The sequence below is a fragment of the Monodelphis domestica genome, chromosome 6, assembly GCF_027887165.1.
Source record: "Monodelphis domestica isolate mMonDom1 chromosome 6, mMonDom1.pri, whole genome shotgun sequence".
Taxonomy (NCBI): domain Eukaryota; kingdom Metazoa; phylum Chordata; class Mammalia; order Didelphimorphia; family Didelphidae; genus Monodelphis; species Monodelphis domestica.
In genome coordinates this window covers 255621778-255646863 of record NC_077232.1, presented here as the reverse complement: position 1 = coordinate 255646863, position 25086 = coordinate 255621778, and the positions used below count along the sequence as shown (strand labels likewise).

The following is a 25086-nucleotide window of genomic DNA, read 5'->3' as shown; positions in this document are numbered from 1 at the left end:
CATTTTCCTTTTTTTGGTCACGTAACCAATCTGATAGGTGTGAGGTGGTACCTTAGAGCTAATTTGATTTATCTAATCAATAATGATTTAGAGGATTTTTTTCATCTGCTTATGGATAATTTTGATTTCTCTTTCAGAAAGCTATCTATTTATATCCTTTGGACTATTTATCCATTGGAGAATGACTTGCATTTTTATAAATTTGACTCAGTTCAATTTGGAGTATTTGTATAAGAATCCTATGCCTTGTTTAATGCCATTCGGTAATTAAATATTTATAGCCATTAAATTTAACGTCCTAGAATTCTAAGCTCAATATCAGCCATTAAAGTAGAATGGTGTCCAAAAAAACTGATGTCATCTTTGGCTGCCTTGGAAGAGGCAGAGCTTAGAGAAATAAGGAGGTGATAGAGACACCCATCCTTTGCCCTAGTAAGACCACAAACGCAATGTTGAGATAAGCATTTTTGGGCATGCCCAATCTGAAATTTTGTTTTGCTTGACTACGTATATTTGTTGTAAGAGTTTTGTATCTTTTCTTTTTTTTTAATGGGAGGGCCCTATCTGGTGGTGGTGGGGTGGGGAAGACGGTCATGTGGATGAGGATTAGAGTTATTCCAGCAGATCCCAGAGAAAAGAACTAGGAACAAATAAGCAAATTTACACTCAATGTCAAGAAAAACTTCATAACAATTAGAGCTGGATAAGGATGTCCCTATTGGAGGTTTTCAATTGATGATTGAAGACCACTAATTGGGAATGTTGTCATATATGAATGGTTTAGACAGTCATTGAGATGCCTTCCAGTTATGAAAATCCTGATTCTCATGCCTTGGTTCCCCCCTTTGTAAAATGAAGGTACTAAAATGGGCTGTAAAAGTTCCTTTTAACCAATTCTTTGAATGATCACTTATACAGAGAAATCTTGCCACTTTGGGTTGTGGAGGTATGTTGGGAATTATAAGCATCATAAAAACAAAGATATCAATAGAAATTTAAAAGAAAAGAATAGAGAAAAGAATAGAGAAAAGAAAACTAAGACCAAAGCACAAAGACCCAGGTTCTAGACTCAGTTCTACAACAGAAAAGTTCTGTAGCATGTGTATAGAGTGCTGGACTTAAGAGTCAGGAAAACCTGAGTTCAAATCATACTAGAGTATGACACTAGCTGTATGACCCTGGTGTTGTCCTTTCCCAGGTCAGATTTAACTGTCTCATTTGTAAAATGAACAGGTTGGACTGGGTAGCTTCTAAGATCCCTTCCAGGTACATGGTCCTATGTAGTATCATGGTCTATGACGTGGGGGAAGTAGTTTTTGCTTCCATAGACTTTCCTGTCCTCATCTTTGTTTAAAAGAAAGAAAACAAAGAAAACACTTTTTTTAAACCCTTAGAATGGACGCTAAGTATTGGTTCCAAAGCAGAAAAGCAGTAAAGACTAAGCAAATGGGGTTAAGTGACTTGCCCAGGGTCACACATCTGAGAAGTGTCTGAGATCATATTTGAACTCTGGCACTCTATCCACTGAGCAACTTACCTGTCCTTTCTTTCTGCATCTTTAAGACAAATGAAGTCAGGTGGTCTCTGAGGTTCCTTACAATTCCAAGAGTCCAGAACAGAGGTGTCAAACATATGACCCTTAACTCTACTCAGCACTGGCCAAACTGGGTTAAAATGTAATTGGGTAGTATTAAACAAAATGGATAAAGATACAATAGAACAAAGATAATATCCAGTTGTGAGGATAGCAATGAGGGAGCACTGGACCTGAAATCAGGAAGACGTATTTCTGAGTTCAAATCTGGCCTCAGACACTGACTTGCTGGGTGACTCCAGGCAAGTCATTTCACCCTATTTGCCTCAGTTTCCTCATCTGTAAAATTGTTGAAGAAGGAAATGACAAACACTCCAGGATGCTTGCCAAAGAAACTCAAGTGGGGTCTTAAAGAATTGGACAGAGCTGAAATTACTGAAGGAGAAAAATATTAATAGGTGGTTTTCTAAGTCAATATGTGGTCAGAAGGGATCATTAGGTATGGTTTAGTGGCCACCATTTCTATTTGAGTTCAACACCCTTGATTCAGTCAATCTTGATCAAGCAGAAGTTTCAAAACTTTTGCTAAAAGCATTTTTTTTTCCTTAAAGGGACCAAACCTTTTTTCTCTCCCACTGAATATTTAAAAAATCTCTTCTCAACATTTCAGAACAGAACAGTTTTGAATAGTACCCTTCTCTCACCAGGGGGAATGAGTTTTGTGCTGCGTAAATATTGACCAACACTCTTCCCCAGGCAGCACTCCTGGGGACTCAAATCCAGCTGTAGGAATTCAATATATGCTCAATTATTCATGATAATGGGGCAGAGGGAGAGAGCATGGAGAACTAAAATCTACAGATAATTCAAACATCTCAAAAATTACATGGATTTCATTTGCTCAGGCTCAAAACAGCTAAGGAACAATTAAAAAATATAGTCATGCAAGTAAAGCAAGAAGGAAGACAAATCAAAAATGATCTCCTGCATGGGAAAATCAATTTCTAAATAATTGGAGCTTGTTTCAAATTAATTTTCTATAGATGAGGGCAACAACCCTAGGCAAGTCTGATTAAAGTTGCTTGCTGCCTTCTCTCTCACCTCCCAGACTCTAGGTTTTCTCTCCTCCCTCTAGATGTCCAGTACTCTCATGTGTTATCCCCAGCTGCTCAGGAAATTCTACTGTGATTTCTCCCTCCATCCTCAGCCAAAGCCCGCCTGATTAGCAATGCTCCCACTTTAATAGATGTTTATTAAATGCCTACTGTGTGTAAGACACTGAGCTAGGCTTTGGGAAGACAGATAAAAATGATATAATCCATATCTTCAAGAAGTTTAAATTCTACTGGGAGTTGTAAATCATCTATAGATAATTTAAATAATTCAAGAAGCAATTATTGTGTACCTATTTTATACTAGACACTATGCTAAACAACAGAGATACAAAGCCAAGAAAAAAAATAGTTCCTGCCCTCAAGGAACTTACCTCCTATTAGGGGTTACCACGTGAACCCAAGTAAGTAAAGAGCAAGTAATCTGAAGAAACACTGATTCTTCTGATTTAGAAATCAAACCTGAGCTGAACATTGAAAGGAATTAGAGATCCTAAAAGGCAGCAAGGAAGAGGGAATGCATTGCAAAATATGATTTGGGAAAATCATATTTTCCCAAAGGTAGAATTGGTCCCAAACCAACTAGTTAGGGTGGAAGGAAAAAATTTTGAAGAAGATAACGTGTTACTGTTGTTATTGCGCAACTACAGGTGGTGTAGTGAATACAGTGCTTGGGCTGGAGTCAGGAAAACTCATATTCCTGAGTTCAAATCTGCCTCAGACTAGCTGTGTGACCCTGGCCAAGTCACTTAATTCTGCATCAGTTTCCTCATCTGTCAAATGAACTGGAGAAGGAAATGGTAAACCACTTCAAATATCTTTGCCAAGAAAATTTCAAATGGGTTCATTGAAGAGCTGGACCTAACTCAACAGCAATAAAAATTTAATTCAGAGACACTAGCTAGGGAGCCAATGACTATTTTTGAACAGGAAAATGACATGGTCAGAGATATATTTTAAGATTATTTTCATGGCTTTATGAAAGGAGAAAATAGAATGGAAGGGAATGGAAGTAATATGACCTATCTTTCCAAACTCTGCTTTTCAAGGTGATATGTGTCTACCTGGGAAAACCCTGATTCCTAACTTTCACATTCTACATCAAGGAGGGGTTTGTGGTTGTAAAGGGAGAAAGATTTGGAGAACCTTAAGAGCAGTCCTTTTGGGTGGCTGCAGATTTCTCTCCTGATTTGGGCCAGGCAACTTGGAAATGCAAGGTTACAAAAATGTTAAATTAAAGAAAAAGGAGAGATCAAAACAAACCGATTACCAAATTGGTGTGGGGGAAAAAAATTGGAAATTGGAAGAGTGAAAACAGAAAAAACAACAAATCCTGTCTCTGACACTACCTGGATGCAATGAGCTTTCAGTGCTCCTAAATCTTTCTTTTCTGCTACACTTAGAAATCAGGATGCTTTTTCCAATTTCTCTGCACCTTGGAAGTTTGACCATTTCCTAAATTTGGAGATATAATAAAAGATTATGGAATCATAAAAGAGGAGGGAAATTTATATCAGATTGTCTTCTTTAATACTTAATAATTTAATAATAATACTTAACTGAATAATTTAATAATACTTAAATACCCAAGATTTCTATGTGAATCCATTCATTGATCAGACTCCACTTGTGAAGGTCAAGCAGTAAAATAATTATTCCCAGCTCCCATGAGTCTGTCTGGGCAGAGACCCTTCTTTTTGTTTACCCCATAAATAGAAGCCAGCTTGAGCTAAGGGCTTCCCAGGGTATGACTCTTGTGTCCTTGCCTCTCCTAATCAAGGTTTGGGGTGACCTGTTCTAAGAGGACAAGAACAAGCCCGTAAAATCCTGCTTGAGATGGCTTCTGTTTTTCTAGCCAAGATTGCTGGAGGCAGCTGGCATTCTTTGAGTGTCAGAGAGGGCTGTAATCAGCCACACCAGCTACTGATCAGGACTGTCTGCCATTTGTCAGGAGAGGTCCCAATGATGTATTGTCACATCAGAAAGAGGGAAGATACACCTGAATTTAAAGGGCCCTGTGACCTTGGATGGGCTCTTCTGTCGGTCATCGACGGAGACCAGTGACCTCAATTTATTGGTTACTGCTAGCCTAACTAATAAAACAATTAATCATGCTAGGAACTTTGCCTCTCAGAATGTCTTCTGCAGCATCCATCCTTCATTATCAAGTAGCATGTCCCTATTAATAGAGGACAACGTAGAGAATTGCCTCAGTTTACCTTTTAGGTAAATTTCATTCCAGACTGAATCAAAGACTTACTTCATGAAAAGACCTCAGTGGTTCTCTTTATTCAATAGATGAAGAAACTAAGATTTAGCTTAAGAAAGGTTGAGTGAACTCCCTTAAGGAATTCCTTGGTCACACATACTAAGTAAATTTTATTAATTTGTTATTAATATTAAATAATATTTATTAAGTAAATATTAAGTAAGCATTAATATTAAACAAATATTAAATATTATTAAAGTTAACTATTAAGTTAAAAGGTCATTTTGGAATGTGGGTTCTCTAACTCCAAAGTCAGACCACTTTCTTCTGCAGGAAGGAAACCTGCATTTATTAAACACCTACTATGTGCCAGGCACTGAGCTAACTGATTTACAAATATTGTCTCATTTGATTCTCACCTTGGAATATAAATGTTATTGAAATATTGGAATTGGAATATATGGCATTGAAATATAAATGTTTTTATTATCTTCATTTAACAGTTGAGGAATTTGATACAGGTAGAGGTTCAGTGACTACCCAGGATCCAAGACCAGATGCGTTAAGGGTCTAGTGTCTATACTAATAAAGGATGGAGGGGGCAGCTGTGTGGCTCAGTGGATTGAGAGCCAGGTCCACAGATGGGAGGTCCTAGGTTCAAATCTGGCCTCAGATACTTCCTAGCTGTGTGACCCTGGGCAAGTCACTTGACCCCCATTGTCTAGCCCTTACCACTCTTCTGCCTTAGAACCAATACACAATAAGGGTTTAAAAAAGGGTTTTTAAAAAAAAAGAACTGATGGAGTCTACCCCAGTAGTACTTTGCGGGCACTCATGTAAAATGGAGATTTGAACCCTGGACTTCAATCCCCAGAAGTCCTTGGTACTTCCCAGAATTCCCTATAATCTCACCTGAGTCCTCACCTGAGTGCGAGAACACAATTTAGTATTTAAAGTGCTCTCTACCTCCCAAGCTCTCTCTTCTTCCGCTTCTAAGCACACGCATCTCTCTACTCAGCATGCAAGATGTAGTAAGTGAATCAGCCCTAGGCATGTACTTTTCTTATTTTGTATTTTCTTATTTTATTGATTTATAATAATCTTTAATAAACCTCATAAAAATATAATACTTTTAGTAGAGAAACTAATTTTTACACTCAATGGGTATAAATTAGATGTAAAAAGCTGTAGCAATGCAGTCTCATTCTTGATCCGAGCAATGGAGAATTTCCTACTAAAGCCAAGGAATCCACCATCCACTTCGATACTATGGGCAAACATGATCTGGAATTTTCCTTTACTAATGCAAGCTGCCCTGACCTTAAAGATAGCCAAGACCCACAAGCCACCAAGGGGTTCAAAGCAGCACCTTGCCCAAGGGTGAACCCAGCTTTGGAGTAGTTGGGGGGTTCAGAAAGCAGAAGTAACCCAGGACTCTATTTTTAACAGAGGCAGGTTCTAATGCCTTCACTCTATGCCTGCTCCTTTGTGAAAATTTTTCCATTGTCACCACTGTGTTCCCCCCCCCCCCCCGCCCCAAACCTGACCCCCATCTCCATCCTCCTTCCTGGCTGTCTGCTTAGAATGTCAGCAAATCAGTGCTTGGGAACACATCTGTGAGATCCCCCAAACTTGTTTCATTGCTATGAATAATCCAGGAGATGCATTGTTAGCAATGAATGGAAAAGATAAAAGGCACCGGAGCCCTCCACAGAAGGTCTTATTGCTACATTTTTTAATTTAACAGAAAAGATGACACCACAAGCTGGGGCCTCTGCACCTGGGCCCACGGCCCACGATGAGCAGCAACAGATAAGAAGAATGATGGCAAAAAGGTCGAACATCATCAAGGAGCTGATACAGACGGAAAAGGACTACCTCAACGACCTGGAGATGTGCATTAGGGAGGTCGTTCAGCCCCTGAAAAACAAGCAGGTAAAAGGTCTTCTCTTTGTTGTCACCCCCCCCAATCCTAAATAGCATCACTGTCAGAGGGAAGAGGAAGAGTCCAGAGGCATGGACCGGATCTCTACGATGGCGTGGGGAGGGATGCTCATCACTGCTTCTCTCCTTCCCCAGCAGGGTTTGTTTGCACAGAGCTTTTGTCTGAAAATAATAATGCTACCTGTGTAAATCCTAAGTTTTCCTTTCTTCAAAGAGCCTTTATTTGGATGATCTGAACTTTTGAAGTAAACTTAAAAGGAAATTTTACTCCCCCCAAACCTCCAATCCTACCCCATTGCCAGCCTTGGCATTTCTAACATTTCCTTTCTGGGATTCAGATGAAACTGATACAATCATTGTCTCTGCCAAGAAAACCCTAAATGGGGTCACAAAGAGTCAGACATGCCTGAACAGCTACATATGGCATTATTTCAAAAACTTATTGCTTTCCATCTTAAACCCAATACTAACTATTGTTTCCAAGACAGAAGAGTGGTAAAGTTTAGGCAATGGGAGTTAAGTGACTTGCCCAGGGTCACACAGCTAGGAAGTGTCCGCCTAGCTGCTCCCCCAAAATTGTCCGTAGCATAAGGTCCTGAAGGCACACAATGTAATTTGATGGTGATCCTAAGATTGGAACTGGAAGGCTCATTCTATTAACAAAAATAATAATAGTATTTATTTAGTGCTCTAAGCACTTTGCAAAATATAATATCACTTTCTTCTCACAAGAACCCTGGAAGGAAGGTGCTATTATTATCATACCCCCCATTTTACAGATTGGGAAATTCAGATTAATTTCTCAGTCTCACAGCTAGAAGTGGCTGAGTCTGGATTTGAACTCATGTCTTCCTGATTTCTGAGTCCAGTGCTCTACCCATGTGCCTGTTTAATAATTTTTGTGGTTCAGTCACTTCCTCCTGACTCCCATTTGGGGTTTTCTATAGAAAGATACAGCAATGGTTTGTCATTTCCTTCTCTAATTTGCTTAATATTACCCAGTATTTCAAATAGGCTTTAAGGTTTGCAAAATGTTCTGGCAGCCAAAGGGGTACAGTGAATAGAGCACCAAGCCTGGAGTCAAAAAGACTCATTTTCCTGAGTTCAAATACGGTTTCAGACACTTACTAGCTGGGTGACCCTGGGCAAGTCACTTAACCCTGCTGGCCTCCATTTCTCCTTCTGTCAAATGAACTGGAGACAGAAATGGCAAACCACACCAGTGTTTCTGCCAAGAAAAAAACCCAAATGGGGTCATGAAGAGTCAGACATGACTGAACAGCTACATATGGCATCTCATTTGAACCCCATAACTCCAAATAGTGGGTGCTTCTCAAGTAAAGGAAGCTGAAAACATTTAAATGACTTACTGTGGGTCATTCAGACTAGTAAGTATCTGAAGTGGGACTTCTAAAGACTCGAATCTTCTTGATTTCAGCTCCAGCACTCTTATCTTCTTCCAATATGAATTCTATTTGAGCCAATGGCTTGCTCTATCCCCCTGCCAAAAACACCACTCTTTTTCTCAGCTTCAGCTTCTTCAGCTGGTGATATAGGAAATTCTGACAATATGAAGGACTCTTCAGTGTTTTTGTGTTTAAAAAAACCCTTTTGAAATAATGAGGAAGCCTATGAGCCCTTTCTCAGAATAATGTTGTCAATTGCATAAAATAAAGTGTGTTACAAAAGAAATCACATTAAAATGGACTCATCAAAATATTAAAATATGAACCTTAGCTTACAATTCTCTGGACCTGTGTATTGGCTCCAAGGCAGAAGAGTGGTAAGGGTAGGCAATGGGGGTCAAATGACTTGCCCAGGGTCACACAGCTGGGAAGTGTCTGAGTCCAGATTTGAACCTAGGACCTCCTGTCTCTAGATCTGGCTCTCAATCCACTGAGCTGCCCAGCTGCCCCCTGGACCTGTTGATTTCTAAAGTCCCTTTCAGCAGCAATGGTTAAGAATTGAGAAGAAATGAATCTTTGAAGCTAATTTTTCTTTCAGTAGGAGTTGAAAACCCAGTTAAATTTTAAACATTAACCTAGGAACTATTTAGCCTAAACAAAGACTATTTTAGACTGAATGTAAGTGTAAAGATTTTCTCTCTGGTAAGCCTAGACTTAAGTGAAATGTTGTTATGGATGTAGGTATAATTTTACCCCCTTATAGCATGGAAATGCCCTGCCTTCCTTCAAGGCTGTGCCTTCTGATAGAGCCTTGATTTTGATTTTTGTCCTTTTGAGGCATTTTATATAGGTAGGTTGTGAGAAGAAGACCCTTGCTTCTTCTACTCTGTGGCCATCTTAGCCTGGAAGTCTTCAGTCATTTTTTAGTCCTATTCCCATTTAGGGTTTTATTGACAAGGATACTGGTATGGTTTGCCATTTCCTTCTCCAGCTCATTTCATGGATGAGGAAAGTGAGGCCAATGGAATTAAATGACTTGTCCAAGGTCATCCCTTTGGTAAATTTCTGAAACTGGATTTGAACTTGTGATGATGAGTCTTTGTGATTCCAAACCCTCTGCTCTAGTCAGATTATATTTGTGTATTTTGTTCTGGGATTGACATTTTAGGAAAACATTGATGAGATGGAATGCATCCAAAGGAAAGTGATGAGGATGATGAGAGGATTTGGAATGCATTTCAATTCAATAAACATTTAAGTCCATTTACATACAAGACAAGATGGCAGAGACAAAAACAAAAAACACTCCCCTCAAGCAGCTTTCATTCTTTTTTGTTGGTAGCATATAAAAATGCTGATGAGTTCTGTGGGTTTATTTTGTATCCTGAATTTTGCTAAAATTGTTAATTGTTTCAAATTTGTTTCAAAAATTTTTAATTGATTCTCTAGGATTTTCCAAGTATATCAGCATATTGTCTACAAAGGTGTTACAAGGGAATCACTTTAAAAGACTGATATATATTAATTTAAGGTCGCCAAGGAATCAGCTATGTAATTCCTAAATGAAAAACTCAAGTCAGCCGTCAGCCTTTTTTGGAGTTTAATTACAATAGGAGCAAGAAAGGAATTAGAGATATATAGAGAGAGAGAAAGGGGAGAGAAGGGAATAGGGCTTAAATACCCCTTCTGTTTAGGCTGGGCCAAAAGGCCCAAGCCCTTAGATAGCTGGGGCAAAGAAAAGAGATCAGTCCCTATTACTCACGTGTCCAAAATGGAGAAACAGTCTCAGAGGCCCCCACCTTCAGCTTCCTTCAGAGCAAGCTTCCTCAGAGCCCAGGAACCACACCGCTCCAAAAACTCCACCCCTTCTGTCTCCAGACCCTCCTATCTTTAAGGACACCATCCAAGTTGCCTCCCCTCAGTCCTCACATCTACCAATCACTCTTCATCAATTTCCCTGTCAATGGAGGCTCTCGCTTAACCCAGGACCGCCCAGAGGTTTCTGGCTTTTTGCACATGTCTGTTGAAGGTCATATTTTCCAATGATTAAATCTATACTCCTTTGCTACAGCCCTTTCTAAATCCTGTTAACTTGAGTATGGTAGAGATTGGAATAATTAAATTTTGATCTAGGCTGCAGCCCTTACTCAATCCTATTAGGACTGAATAGGGTGGAGATTTATTCCAAGTATCTCCATTGTATAAATTCTAAATCAATCATGACTCAAAGAAATTCCTGTTCTATGCTTAAGCATAGGTCAAAGTCCTTTCCATTGTTCAGCAAAGGGTTTCTGTCCTAAAGTAATCTTAAGAAGGGAAGAGAAGGAACCTCCCATGCCAATGGAGTTCCCATTCCAATAGACTATCAGTAAGAAATTTTCCAAGTATGAAATATCCCAATGGTGAAATTTCCAACATTTATAAGTCTAAGGAATTTTGAGGTTTACAATCCCCCCTGATGATCATTGGGAGACTAGTCTCCCCATTGATCATTTAACATAATCATTTTGTAGTTCTAAATTCACTTCTAACTAAAGATATACACAATATTCAATTTTCTAGGAGAAATTAGAATAGTGAGAGAGGAAATAGAAAAGAAAAGAAAGCAAAACCAATGTTTGCTAGGCGCATTGACAGAAAGCCAAATTAGGGGCAGTCCCTTTTGGCATAAATGTTACAATAAATGTTCAATCAAAAGTTCAGTCCAATCAATCACATCGAAAGTTCATTCTTGATCTTCTTGATGAAGTGTAGGTTTTTGGCATCTTTCTGCAACAGTTCATTCTCTGGATATAAAAGTTTCAAGCTTCTTTCTTGAAGATCTTTTCTTGAACAAAATCAAAATCTTTGAATTTTTTTTTTTAAAAGTAAAATCTTAAACAAAAGTCTTGGATTTTTATAAAAATAAAATCTCAAACAAAAAAAAATTCAAAAATTCTTAGATTTTAAATTAAAATACAATCCCCCCTGAAGTAAGTATTTAAAAAAATATATCAAGTTTAGCTCAGAATGCAATGTTCAGTTATGGGGGTATATGTGTCAATTATCAAAAGAATAGAAAAATAATCAAAAACATAAGAAAAATTCAAAATAGGCCTTGTATAGGTCCAGTTTAAAGTAATTTCTATCCCACAAGTATGTAGGACAGAATACAGTAATATTTCACTTAGCCATTTGTAGCCAAGACTACAGGAAGTTGCCATAATATAAGAAGGAAAGAATTAGAATTCTATTTTGATGGGGAAATGTCATTCCCTTGTCTGATTTTTTTTTTCAGAGATATAGGGAGCCAGCATGATAGTCAAGCTTTGTACTTGTTTGAGTACTTCAAAAGGAGTGTAGATACAAGGAAGTCCTACGACTTAAACATAAGTTAAGCGTCGCAACCTTGAGTCTCACTTTTATATTTCATGTGTGCTCTATTGGCACTATTCAGGTTTAGTCTGTGCTCCTTGTTTTTATCCCTTTTCCTGGAATCAGACACAAACATTAATCACAGTCCTATAATATTTTATCAATAAATGGCAGGTTCCCATAGTTTAAAGCTTTTAGGCATATATTGATATTATAGCAAGAGTATATATATTAACTTGTATTACTGCAGGGAAAAAAATATTAATATTAATTATGTGTACCTTCAGTACAAAAAATGAGAAAAAAAAATCAAATATTCTGATCAAAAAATAAAAGAAAAGAAATAAGAAAAAATAAGAAAAAAATCAGTAATTCAATATATTCTTGAAAGAAAAACAGCATCCATTTGTCTATGGATTATTATCTCCAATTCTTATGATAAGATAGAGTCACAATTTATATGATAGGATAGAGTCAATCAGTCTCAGCAGAAGATGCTTTCTTCACATGTGAGCAGTGAATCCAAGAGTCTCTTTCTCCAATCTTTATAGATGTTGGAGTAGTTAATAATATTTGGAATGGTCCTTCCCATGAAGGTTCAGTTGCTCCAGTTCGCTTGAAATTCTTGATATAAACTTTATCTCCTGGGTTCAGGTCATGCAGAGAAAAGTCTAATGGTCCAGCTTGTACTGCAGCTCCGGATTCATGAAGTTCACGTAGTTTGTGCTGTAACTCCTGTATATAGGAAGCAATAGTAATATCTCCCCCTAATAGCGATGTATAAGCCGGGGAGAAAGGCTTAGCCTGTATAGGCGGATGTCCAAAAAGCATCTCAAATGGTGAAATATGTAAGTCTCCTCTAGGCCTGCTTCTAAGATAAAATAGGGCCAGAGGGAGAATTTCAGGCCATTTTAAATGGGTCTCAGTGCATAATTTGCCAATCATAGTCTTAAGTTCTTTATTCATCCTCTCCACTTGGCCTGAGCTCTGGGGGTGATATGGAACATGGAATTTTGGAGTTATCCCCAAGCAAGAATATATTTGATTTAAGACAGAATCGGTAAAATGACTCCCTCTATCGGAGTCAATACGTGCTGGTAGGCCAAAACGAGGAATAATTTCTTTTAAAAGTATCTTTGCAACAAAATCTGCTGTGGCTCGGGTCGTAGGAAATGCTTCCGGCCATCTGGTTAGTTGATCTACAATTACTAGACAAAATTTATAACGTCCAGCTTTTGGCATTGTAATGAAATCTATCTGTAGATGTTCAAAAGGTGTGTAAGCCAGAGGACGTCCCCCAAAGGCTTTTCCACGATATGCATGTTGGTTATATGCCTGGCAAATAGGGCAGGCTGAACATACTTTAGAGGCTACAGTAGTTATACCAGGGGCTATCCATACTCTCTTGACAGAGTCCACGATGCCCTGGGTGCCAAAATGACCATTTTTATGAATAGATTGGCAAATTTGGTTATAGAAACTTCTAGGGAGCAGGGGTTTTCCTTCAGGTGACACCCATACTCCATTAATTTGTTTTGCTTTAAATTTTTGTTTCCATTTTTCCACTTCCTTTTCATTATAGGAGAGTGATAAATTTAAATTATCAGTGGTTGTTAATGTTAAAATTAATCCAGGTCCTTCTATGGCTGCTAGTTTTGCAGCGGCATCTGCTCGGTCATTTCCTCTAGAGACAGGGTCAGAGCCACCTGTATGGGCAGAGCAATGAACTACAGCTAGGGCTTTAGGCAGTTTGAGAGCAGAAAGAACTTCATTAATAATTTCTGCATTAGCTATGGATTTTCCAGCTGAGGTTAAAAATCCTCTTTGGAGCCATAGCATCCCGACTGAGTGACAAATGCCGAAAGCATATCTAGAATCTGTATAAATTGTTGCCTTTTTATCCTTGGCAATTATACAAGCTTGTTTTAGAGCTATGAGTTCTGCTCCTTGAGCGCTAATGTTAGAAGGTAGTGAAGCTGACCATTCAGTGGCAAATTCTGAGACTACGGCAGCTCCAGTGTAACGTATGCCATCCCTCATAAAAGAGGAACCATCGGTAAATAAAATCAGATCTGCATTTTCTAAGGGAGTGTCCAAGAGATTATCTCGAGGCTTTTCTGCCATGGACACTAATGTTTCACAGTTATGTAGTGGTTCTCCTGAAGTGGGTAAATCTGGAAGCAAGGTGGCAGGGTTAAGAGTTGAACAGCGTTTCAAGGTAATATTTTCACTATTTAATAAGGTTATTTCATACCTTGTAATTCTCTGATCCGAGAATGCCTGTGTTCTATGTTTTACCAATAATGCTTCAATCTCATGTGGGCACATTATTGTTAATGGACATCCCAATACTAAATCAACGGTTTTTGTTACTAGTAAGGCTGTAGCAGCTACTCCTCTAAGGCATGGTGGTGCTCCTGCTGCTACTGGGTCTAGTTGGGCAGAATAATAAGCAATTGGGCGCTGAGAAGGTCCCAAAGTCTGAGTTAACACACCAGAGGCTACTCCTCTTCGCTCATGCACATATAAAGTAAATGGCTTGTTGTAATCTGGGATGCCTAGAGCAGGGGCAGACATGATAGCCTTTTTCAGATCTGTTAGAGCTGACAAGTGTTCAGGCTCTAATTTGAGGGGTTCAGGAACTGAATCCTTTGTTAATGCTATAAGGGGTTTAGTGATTTCCCCATAGCAAGGAATCCATTGTCTACAAAACCCTGTTGCTCCTAAAATTGCTCTCAGCTGTTTCTTAGTGGTAGGAGCACTCAATTTTTGAATGTTCTCAATTCGTTTTGGAGAAATATAACGAGCACCCGCAGTCAAGATGAATCCCAAATATTCTACTTTTTGGAGACACCATTGAACTTTATCCTTAGAGATTTTATGTCCTCTTTTGTGCAATTCCAAAAGAAGGTGTTTGCTATCTTCTTGACATGTTTCTGCATCTGTTGAAGCCAAGAGTAGATCATCTACATATTTGATTAATTTGCTATTTTTAAATGTTATATTGTCTGTGTCTTGGCTCAAAATTTGCTCAAATAAGCTCGGACTTTCGACATAACCCTGTGGCAGCCGACACCAGGTATATTGTGAGCCCTTCCAGGTGAAAGCAAAAATATGCCTGGAGTTTTCATGTATTGGTATGGAAAAGAAAGCTGAACACAAGTCTACTACTGTAAAGTATGTAGCTGTGCTAGGAATAGATGAAATAATAGTATGTATGTTAGAAACTACGGAGTGTCTCTTTATAACATGATTATTCACTGCCCTTAGATCCTGTACGAATCTATAGATGTGCTTGCCATCGGGTCCTTTTTTTGGTTTTTTAATTGGCAGGATGGGCGTGTTGTATTCAGATTTGCAAGGGATTATTATTCCCTGTTCTATTAATGAGTTAATAACTGGTGTAATACCCTCAATTGCCTCCTTTGAGAGGGGATACTGAGGGATAGAAGGAGGTGGGCTAGATTTAGTTTTTATCTGCACAGGAACAGCAGATTTGAGTAAGCCTACGTCAGAAGAAGATGTGGCCCAAAGAGACTCCGGTATATCTTTAGGTATTTCAAAAATGGAAGGTTCTTTTGCCTCCTGGTTTTCCGAGAGAAGTACAGGGAGTAAATTTAAAGATTCCTCTGGTACTTCTAATGATAATGAGCCATCTGGGGAGCAGGTTATTGTGGCTCTGAGTTTGCATAGAAGGTCCCTCCCCAGCAAATTTAAAGGGGAGTCAGGCATCAAAAGGAAGGAGTGTTGTACCTCTAGGGGTCCTACAGACACCATTCTAGGAGGAAGTCTTTTAACTCTTTGGGTTATTCCTGATACTCCCATTACATTCTCTGAGCCAATAGAATAACATTGTAAATCAGGTGTTCTCTTTAATACAGACCAGGAAGCTCCGGTGTCTAATAGACAATCATAATAGGTGTTACCCACTTTTAAGGTAACATGGGGTTCATTAGTATGGGGAGGGCAGTGGATAGGGACAACGGGTAGTAGGACATCAGGGTCTGGGAAATCAAAGGTTGTATCCTCTGATTCCTGTGCCCCAGCCCCCCCCGGGCACCATCATTGTGTTTGGGATATTCCTTGGGCACCCCCCTGAAGGGCACCTCTCTGAGGGTCATTAGTACCTCGAGTAATTTTTGGACGAGCGCCATTTCTCATATATTGTTGAGTATTATCATTAAAATTTTCTTCAATTTGAGCATTGTCATTAAATTCCCAATTCCTATTTCTATAATTCTGGTTTCTAAAGTTCTTATTTCTATATTCATTATAGTTATTTCCATAGTCATTATTATAATTTCTAGAATTCTGGTTTCTATAACCATTATCATAATTTCTATAGTTATTATTTCTAAAACCATTATTAAACTGTGTATTCCTTCCAAACATCTTAAGAAAGGTTCTACATTCCATCATTTTGTGGCCCTTCTTCTCACAGAAGTGGCAAGTAATGGATTGATAATTGGATTTCTGGAGAGGGGCAATTGTCGTTGGTTCATTATCATGCCCACTTTCTAATTTAGTTATCCTATCTATTACACATCTCATTTTTTTCTTCATTTCCTCCATGTCATCATTATTCTCTTTCTCCTTTTCTTCGTTTCCCTTAAAAACATATATAGCTGTTTTTCGCAATTCTTCAAGGTCCATATCTGACCATCTTGGGCATTGTGTTTTAAAATAATTTTTAATTACTTTGCATGAATTATTTACAAAGATTCTTCTAACTTGTCTTAAACTATTCTCTTTATTTAAGTCCCAATCTAAGTATCTGTCCCCAAACTCGATAATTCTGTCCATAAATCTGGAGGGTGTTTCGTTTTCCTTTTGCTTAATTTTTTCCAGTTCCATCCACTTATCTGTACTGTCCGCACATTCCTTCATGGCCGTGAGGATGGCCTCTCTACAACGGTATAGTTGTAGATAGTCCTCAGGATTATTATAGTCCCATTCGGGATCCTGAGATGGCCAATGTGCTGCATTACGCCCCCGGGTTTTGTTGACATGAGCAATTATTTTATTTTTTTCACGTTCACTTAAAAAAGCCTGTAGTAAGCTCTCAACGTCCTTGTAAGACGGATTATATTGAAAAAATATGTCTCCCATCTTTTTTGTTACTAGAAAAGGATCTTGTTCATATGTGGGGATATTTCGTGTAAATTCATTTATTTCTTGGGGAGTAAACGGTATCCTATGTCTTAAAGTCACCACATCACCATTTCGTCCTATTTCAGGTACTTCTCTTAGAGGAAACAGGCCTCTAGTTGAATTTTGCACCTGTGAGTCAGTTTGACAAGGACAGGTTTCTCTAGGAGGACAAGATCTCCCTTGCATTGGAATTTGGTTTTCTGTAGGAGAAGGAACATGAGAAGCTGGGATTGCAGGGGAAGGGTTTTGGGGATTAAATTCAGACAAGATTTGCACTGCACGAGAGAAGCAATCTGTTAACTGGGCTATAGGGAAGGTGTTGTCCATCTCTATTTCAGGGAAGGAAATTTCCTCATTCAAAGGTTCAGAAACAGGTCTGTTTCTGGTAGAGTGGGTGTTTGCCCATTGATCCTGTAAGAAACATTTTAGATCTTCTAATTGGGCTTGCATTTTTTCCTCAATTTTTCCTATTTTATCTTCCATATCTCCCATTTTATCCTCAATATTTCCTATTTTATTCTCAATATTTCCTATTTTATCCTCAAGTTTTTCTATTTTATTCTCAATATTTCCTATTTTATCCTCAATTTTTTCTATTGTATCCTCAATTTTTTCTATTGTATCCTCAATTTTTTCTATTTTATCCTCATTTTTTTCTATTTTATCCTCAACATTTTCTATTTTATCCTCAATATTTTCTATTTTATCCTCATTTTGTTTTATTTTATCCTCATTTTGTTTTATTTTATCCTTATTTTGTTTTATTTTATCCTCATTTTGTTTTATTTTATCCTCAATATTTTTTATTTTTTCATCTCTAAATATAGTATTGAGGAGTACAAAAATGACAGTACCTATTAATATAAAAATTTGGAGGTATCCTTCATTCCTCAATGCCCCTACTTCTTCAGCTGCCATATAATTGTCAAAGAATGTAGTACTCATTTTTATATGTATATTTTGTAATTTCACAAAACACGTGGGGAGCAGGGCAAAGCAACAAACTTTCCACAGGTTTTTTTTTTTTTTTTTAATCCAGGAGGTTGTTCCTTAAGGGAAAGGATATTTAGAAACAGTTCTTCCAGCCAGGACTTTAGAGTCCTGTTGCTGAGATTTAAAAACAGCTGTTTTCTGTCTATCAGAGTCACACAGCTGGGAAGTATCTGAGGTCCGATTTGAACCCAGGACCGCCCAGAGGTTTCTGGCTTTTTGCACATGTCTGTTGAAGGTCATATTTTCCAATGATTAAATCTATACTCCTTTGCTACAGCCCTTTCTAAATCCTGTTAACTTGAGTATGGTAGAGATTGGAATAATTAAATTTTGATCTAGGCTGCAGCCCTTACTCAATCCTATTAGGACTGAATAGGGTGGAGATTTATTCCAAGTATCTCCATTGTATAAATTCTAAATCAATCATGACTCAAAGAAATTCCTGTTCTATGCTTAAGCATAGGTCAAAGTCCTTTCCATTGTTCAGCAAAGGGTTTCTGTCCTAAAGTAATCTTAAGAAGGGAAGAGAAGGAACCTCCCATGCCAATGGAGTTCCCATTCCAATAGACTATCAGTAAGAAATTTTCCAAGTATGAAATATCCCAATGGTGAAATTTCCAACATTTATAAGTCTAAGGAATTTTGAGGTTTACAAAGGGTGATAATTTTGTTTCCTTATTCCCAATTTATATTCCTCCAATATCATTTCCCTATTTTATTGCTATAGCTAGCATTTCTAATACAATTTTAAATAATAGTGGTGATAATTGGATATCCTTATTTCACTCCTAATTTTATTGGGAAGGCTTCAAGTTTATCCTTGTTACAGCTAATACTTGCTCTTGGTTTAAGATAGATACTACTTATGATTTTAAGAAAGTCTCCATTGATTCATATTAATTGGAAACTAAATAATCAATCTAATTCTAAAAATGGAGTGACTCAAAGAATAAATCATAGAAACCATTAATAGTTTCATTAAAATAGAATGACAACAATGAGAAAAAAATTTTTTAAAGTGTGAGATGCAGCCAAAGGAGTACTTAGGGGAAGATGCTCATGTCAATAAAATGGAGAACAAGCAGATCAATGAATTGGGAATGCAATGAAAAAAATAGATAAAGAACAAATTTTAAATCCCCAATTTAATACCAAAATGGAGCTCATGAAAGTCAAAGCAGAGATTAATAAAAATAAAGGTAAAATTATTTCCAAAATTTCTCCTTCATCTATGACTCAGATGTGAGTATAGGCTCAATGGAGTTGCTAACCAGTATCCATGTCTTTGTCTAATGCTGGTGTATAGAATTATTTATTAATTAAGAATTATTTATTAAATAAGAGTTCATTATGGAAAAGAGTTAAGTAGCATAGGTTATTTATAGATGCATAAGAGATTTATAAGCTAGGTTTCTTTAAAAAAAATCTGAATGGAATCTCAGATGGACTTATGGGTAAGAAAGAATTTTCCCAGAGTACTTTGGGAGACAGTCACCCAACTGACTCTTAGGCTAACCCTGTTCCAAAAGGAGGTCCTAATAGCTGCTCGGTGAGATTTGGGAAATCTCAGTGTTTTCACATCTAGTATTTATCTAAAAGAGCTGAGAAGTGAAGGAGATTATTGGTGAAACATGTTTGCCGGTCGAGTGGAGAAGGCTGTGGAGATTCAAAGCTGTTTGTTCATTTATATAGCAAGAAAGAGAGAGACCTAACTTATTTCTCTTGTGTATAATTTAGATAAAGTAGATAGATTAAGGTTTTGTGGGATTTAGATAGAATAGGAAAAGAGAGTAACCTCTACTCTGTTGGAGAAAAGGAGATCCATGAAGATCAGATTTGGTTGGTTGGAGTAAAATTGGTTAAAATTTTAGCTTAGGGACTTATATATCATAAGAATTTCTTCTCTATTTGTTTCCTTTTACTATCCCTTTCATTTGTTGTTTTTTATCCATAATAAAAATATATTTTTTATATATCTGGCTGAACCAGAATTCTTAGGTTGCTCTGAGAAGCCATATTTCTCAACAGTCAAATCCAATAGCCTGTCCACACAGGACATAATAATTGGTATTGCCATCCTATACTAATTATCAATAAGGGTTAGGGAATGCTTATAACACTAGCATGTGGGTCTCCTATAGTCTCTTTCTGACCACTTGTCACAGTCTCTTACCATCTTTGGCTTGAGAGCGCTTGAAGCTGCTGCTATTTCTTCCATCACCTCTTATTACCATCAATGGATCTCCATGTCACAGAACTCTCCTTCCAGTTTTCTAATTAGGCATAGGCTAGAAATATGTCTCACCCTGACCTTTTTTTGGCTCGGCCACTCTAGAAGTCAATTTGAGACATTAAAAAATTTTTTTTCAGAGATGAATATTGAGAGAAGTTGACTGAGGTACTTTCTCTATTCCACCATCTTGACTCTGCCTCCAAAAGTCTAAAGGCTTTTCATATGGCAGAGGAATTTTAATGGGAAAAAAAAAGAATCACAATGTGGAATTAATAAGGAGGCATGTATCAACTCAGTATAAGGAAGGAAAAAACTTCATTGTATGTAAATATTTAAAGATGCTTAATAAATGCTCCTTTTTTTAAACCCCTGCCTCCTATTATAGAATCAGTTCTAAGTCAGACAAGCAACATGAGCTAGACAGTTAGGATTAAGTGACTTGCCCAGAGTCACACAGCTAGGAAATGTCTGAGGCTAGATTTGAACCAAGGTTCTCCCATCTGCAGGCCTGGTGCTCTATACTCTGAACTACCTATTCTCCACTTAATAGATGCTTCTTGATCAAAGGTTCAATTTATTACAATTAGCTCTTCAAAAATTGAATGCATTTCTTATAAAGGTAGGGAACTTCTAATCTTTATAAGTCTTCAAACCATGGTTCCTCTTTTTGGAGGTGTTGTGGAGGGGATTCATGCCTTGAGTAAGGCATTGTGCTATGTGAATTCTTGGATCTCTCCCAAATTTGGATCCCTTGTAAAACTGTCCCAGGATGTAAGAGCTAATGTATATATCTATGTGGGCAGAGCATGAGGAAAAGAGGAGGGAGCTGGAATTTCACTAAGCAAATGGATGAATGAATGAATGATGCATCAGGACCACTGTTCTATGCTACAAATCTAGTTTCACACAGACTTGAATTTCCTGCCCCTTCCATAAATACCTTGTCAATTCTCCAAAAGCAGCACTTATATTTCACTAATTGTTATTGTTTAGTCATTCAGTTATGTCCAATTCTCTGTGACCTTATAAACAATACTCTACATGGGGTTTTCTTGGCAAAGATTCTGGAATGGTTCACCATTTCCTTCTCTGGTGGATTAAAGCAAACAGAGGTAAAGTGACTTCCCCAAGGTAACACAACTAGTAAGTGTTTGAGGCCAGATTTGAACTTAATGTCTTCTTTACTCTAGGCTCAGTGCTCTTTCCACTGAACCATATAGCTGCCATATCACTATTAGAGGTATTTATCCTTTGAGATAAAAATGCAAGAGATGATACTTCCAAGACAATAAAAGCTGTTCACAACTTTCAACACTGAGCCCTTTTTGGAGACAGCAGACTTTGGATATCTGAGATTTATTCCCATCTGTGAGAGGTGAATATTGATTAGTTTTGTGTCATTCAAATTTCCTTTCTTTTCCTTTCCTTCTGAGTTTTTTTTTCCTAGTCTCTTACAGATTCATTGTTTATTATTGAAATTGTTGAGTTTAAGCATTATGTATCTTGGATTTTACAGCATAGGATTTTGTTGGGTTTTGTTTTGTTTTGGTGTGTGTGTGTGTGTGTGTGTGTGTGTGTGTGTAGGTCATCTATGGATTCTTTCAATTAGCACCTTCTTTGCTGTGTTCAACAGTTCTGGATATGTGAGACCTAGACAAAGCTGAGAAATATCCCCTGTCTTGTTGGCATTTCAGTGAGAACAAAGAGAAATCTTGACAGATTGTCTAGATTGTGTTTGAAAGTGATTACACACACAAGGAGAAAGGCAACAAAAGAGACTGATGGAATCCTGATTCTGACTCTGATCTTGTCCCTGACCTTGACCATAAGCTTTTCTTTTTATAAAGAGAAGATGTAAGACTATGTTGTCGTGTACATTTAGTAGATATTTATTTCTGCAATATAAGTGGAATACAATAATGCTGAATTGTTAGTGCCTTCCATTCAGAACAATATAGCATATTGTGCTTGTGATATTGTCCTTGTGATTGAAAGTCAAAAAATAATCTACAAAATTTTATTAACAGGAGTACAGAAAAAGTGCCCTTTGAAAGAAGGAATCTAAAAAATGGAAAAATATAAATACTACACAAGTGATAAAAATTAAGACTATCATTTTCTTCTTATATTTCTATTTTAAAAATATTCTTATTGATATCTTTTGTTTTTCCATTGCCTAAATTTCCCCTTTAGGTTTCCTTTCCCCACTTTTAAAGGGTTCTACTGCAGCTCAAAACTTTTGAACTCAAGTGATCGACTAGCCCCTCTCTCTGTATAGCAACAAGAATTACAGGGATGTGTCCCCATGCTTGGGCAAAGAGTATTTTTCAAAGAAAAGCATTAAAAGAGGAATAAGCAAATAAAATCACCAAAGCCAATCATTATCTTTATAAAAGTGGAAATAAACACAAATACTTGTGGACCTCCCATCTCTTCAAAGGTGTGAAAGGAGGTTATCTTCTCACAGCTCTTCTTTGAGATCACATTGTTCTTTGTAATTTTGTATCACTTGATATTGTCATTTTCCATTGCAAATAGAAGAATACGATGAAAAATGAAATGTCCATTACTCTATTTATCACTTATGCAGTCCAGTAGCACTGTTTGGCTGTGAGAGTTGGATTTTAAGGAAAGCTGAGCACCACAAAATTGATGCTTTCAAAGAGAGAGTCCCTTAGACAGCAAGGAGATCAAATCTGTCAATACTAAAAGAAATTAAGTTAGAGTATTCACTGGAAGGTCAAATACTGAAGCTGAACCTTGAATGTTTTGGCCATATTAAAAGAAAAGAGGACTCATTGGACAAAACCCTGCCTGATGTTGAGAAAGATTGAAGGCAAAAGCAGAAGAGGAGAGTAAAGGATCAGATGGATAGATAGTGTCATGGAAGCAACAAACATGAGCTTAGCAAGTATCTGAGAAAGATAATTTTATTCTTCTTTTGGACAACTGAATATAATTCAGTTTAATTCAATAAATTATTCTTAAGTACTATCTAATAGTAGAACTCTATGTGAGGTTTTGAATGGGATATACAGTTTAGAAACATTTTAGTTCCTGCCTAGATGTAACTTACAGTCTAGTAGAACAACATATAGACACAGTTAAATGTATTGCTTCTCTTCTAATGGAATTCATATCCTTATGATCTACTTGGAAAATTACTTTAGTGTGGACAATTTTTTTTTTGTATTCAGGGGCTATAGTTAAGCCTTCTATAATTCCTAATATGAGTAACCACCTTTCCTAGGGAAAATTTATTTTGCATTTATCAATCAATTGGCAAACATTTATTTGTGACTCTGGCTTGTACTATATTTGATGCTGAGGATACAAATATAAAAGGGAAATTTCTATCCTCAAAGTGATTACATTCTATTAGGAGGATATAACACTATAGTATTTGTTGGACAAAGTGTCACACTACCCTAGATGACCCAACAAAGAAACCTAGTCTAGATTATGTTCTTTTAGCTCAATTTGTAAAAGTTTGAATGACCAGATCAAAAGAGTAATTTAATATTAGCAGGTCAATGCCAATTTGGAAAGACGTCTTTTCTAAGTTTCACAGGGTCCTTGCTATGCAATATTTATCAGTTAAATGGATAAAAGCATTAATACCATATTTACACAATTTAAAGATGACCTCACACTGGGAGGAATAGCTAACACAATGGTTGACAGAATAAGAGGATTGTCATTGATTCTGTTCTCATGGTACCCACATACATGTCCACATAGACCTGGGAAATGATATTGGTAAGACCTTACATGTGTTCAAATTTATGGTTAGTTACAAGTACCCAATATTGGGGTAGCCCATGTACATTTTAAAAAATTAATATCCAATAATCCAAGTATTATATTTAATAAGATTTATTAATATTTCACTTGAAGCAAAAGGAAAATAAAAGGCCAGAGAAAAGAGATAGAGCTCACCAGCCACCCACATGGAAAAGAGAGTGAGGGAGGCATTATCCACAGCTTAAAAACCATAACATAAAGGATGCACGTAAACAGAAAGGGAAAAAGGGAATTTGGGGATGAGGGAAGAATTCTAGAAGATGAAGTCCAAAGGATAAAAAATTTCCACTTATATACCCACAATCAAAATATATCTGCAATGACAATGAAAATGTTAATGTGCTCTACTGCACTGGTCCAGAAATAGGGAGCAGATAATGGTTTTGCTACACCCTTTCCTATCAGATCAAATTTAGAGTACCATACTGGAGAGGCAAGGAGTTTGCCATCCCCACAGATCTTTAATGAACATGTGGAGCAAAACAAAAAGTGATGAGAAGTCGCCATGAGGAAGATTTAGACTACATGCCAGTTAATAGAAAGGACCCTCTCACTGCTATGGGGTTTCAAGTGGATGTAGATGAACTTTTGTAAAAGGGATTCTCCTTCACAGGGATCACAACTCCAACACTGTGATTCAATGACCTGAAACATCTTCTCCATCTTTTTTTCTCCAATTTTCCTTGTATTAGTTGACCTACTCCTAAAATCCTTCTTCCCATATTTCTACTTTCTAACTGAAGAAAGCAAGATATAGTAAGTAGTTTTTCATGAGTTCTAACTTAAATTAATTTTTTCATCTTACCGCCTTAATTTTTTTTTTCAGATGGAATATATTGATGTGTGACAGTAATCCCAGCTACCAAAGTGGCTGAGGTGGGCAGATCTCTTGAGGCTGGGAATACTGAATTGCAGTGGGTACAGAGGTATCCCATTGATATAGTGGAGAGTGAATTCACCAAAGGAGCTCCTTAATGAGCATTGAATTCATACAAAGAGGTCAAAAGTCCTGTGCTCATTGGAGTGAGTCCAGGCCTGTAAGAAGCCCCTGTACTTCCAGTTTAGACAAGATAGAGACCCAGTCTTTAATAAGCCTACAAAAACTCTGACTTCTCATTTTCCTAAAGGAGAAGAATTCAGTTGGGAAATGTTAAGCGTAAAAAGCAAACCTTTCAGTCATTTTTAGTTGTGTTCAGTTCTTTGTGATGCCATTTTGGTTTTCTTGGTAGAGATACTGGAATGATTTCCGATTTCCTTCTGCAATTGACCTTACAGATGAGGAACTGAGGCAAACGATGTTAAGTGACTTTCCCAGGGCACCTAGCTAGTGAGTGTTTGTCTGAGGC

The 25086-nt window shown here is 37.4% G+C and overlaps 1 protein-coding gene across 1 annotated transcript in view; it reads left to right on the top strand.

Annotated features, from left to right (window-relative positions):
• Positions 1-25086, top strand: part of ARHGEF38 (Rho guanine nucleotide exchange factor 38) — a 152726-nt gene that overhangs the window by 26644 nt on the left and 100996 nt on the right. Inside the window, exon 2 of the mRNA XM_001367326.5 lies at positions 6603-6790. Within this exon, the coding sequence (XP_001367363.4) occupies positions 6603-6790 (188 nt within the window). The remainder of the gene's footprint in view (positions 1-6602; positions 6791-25086) is intronic.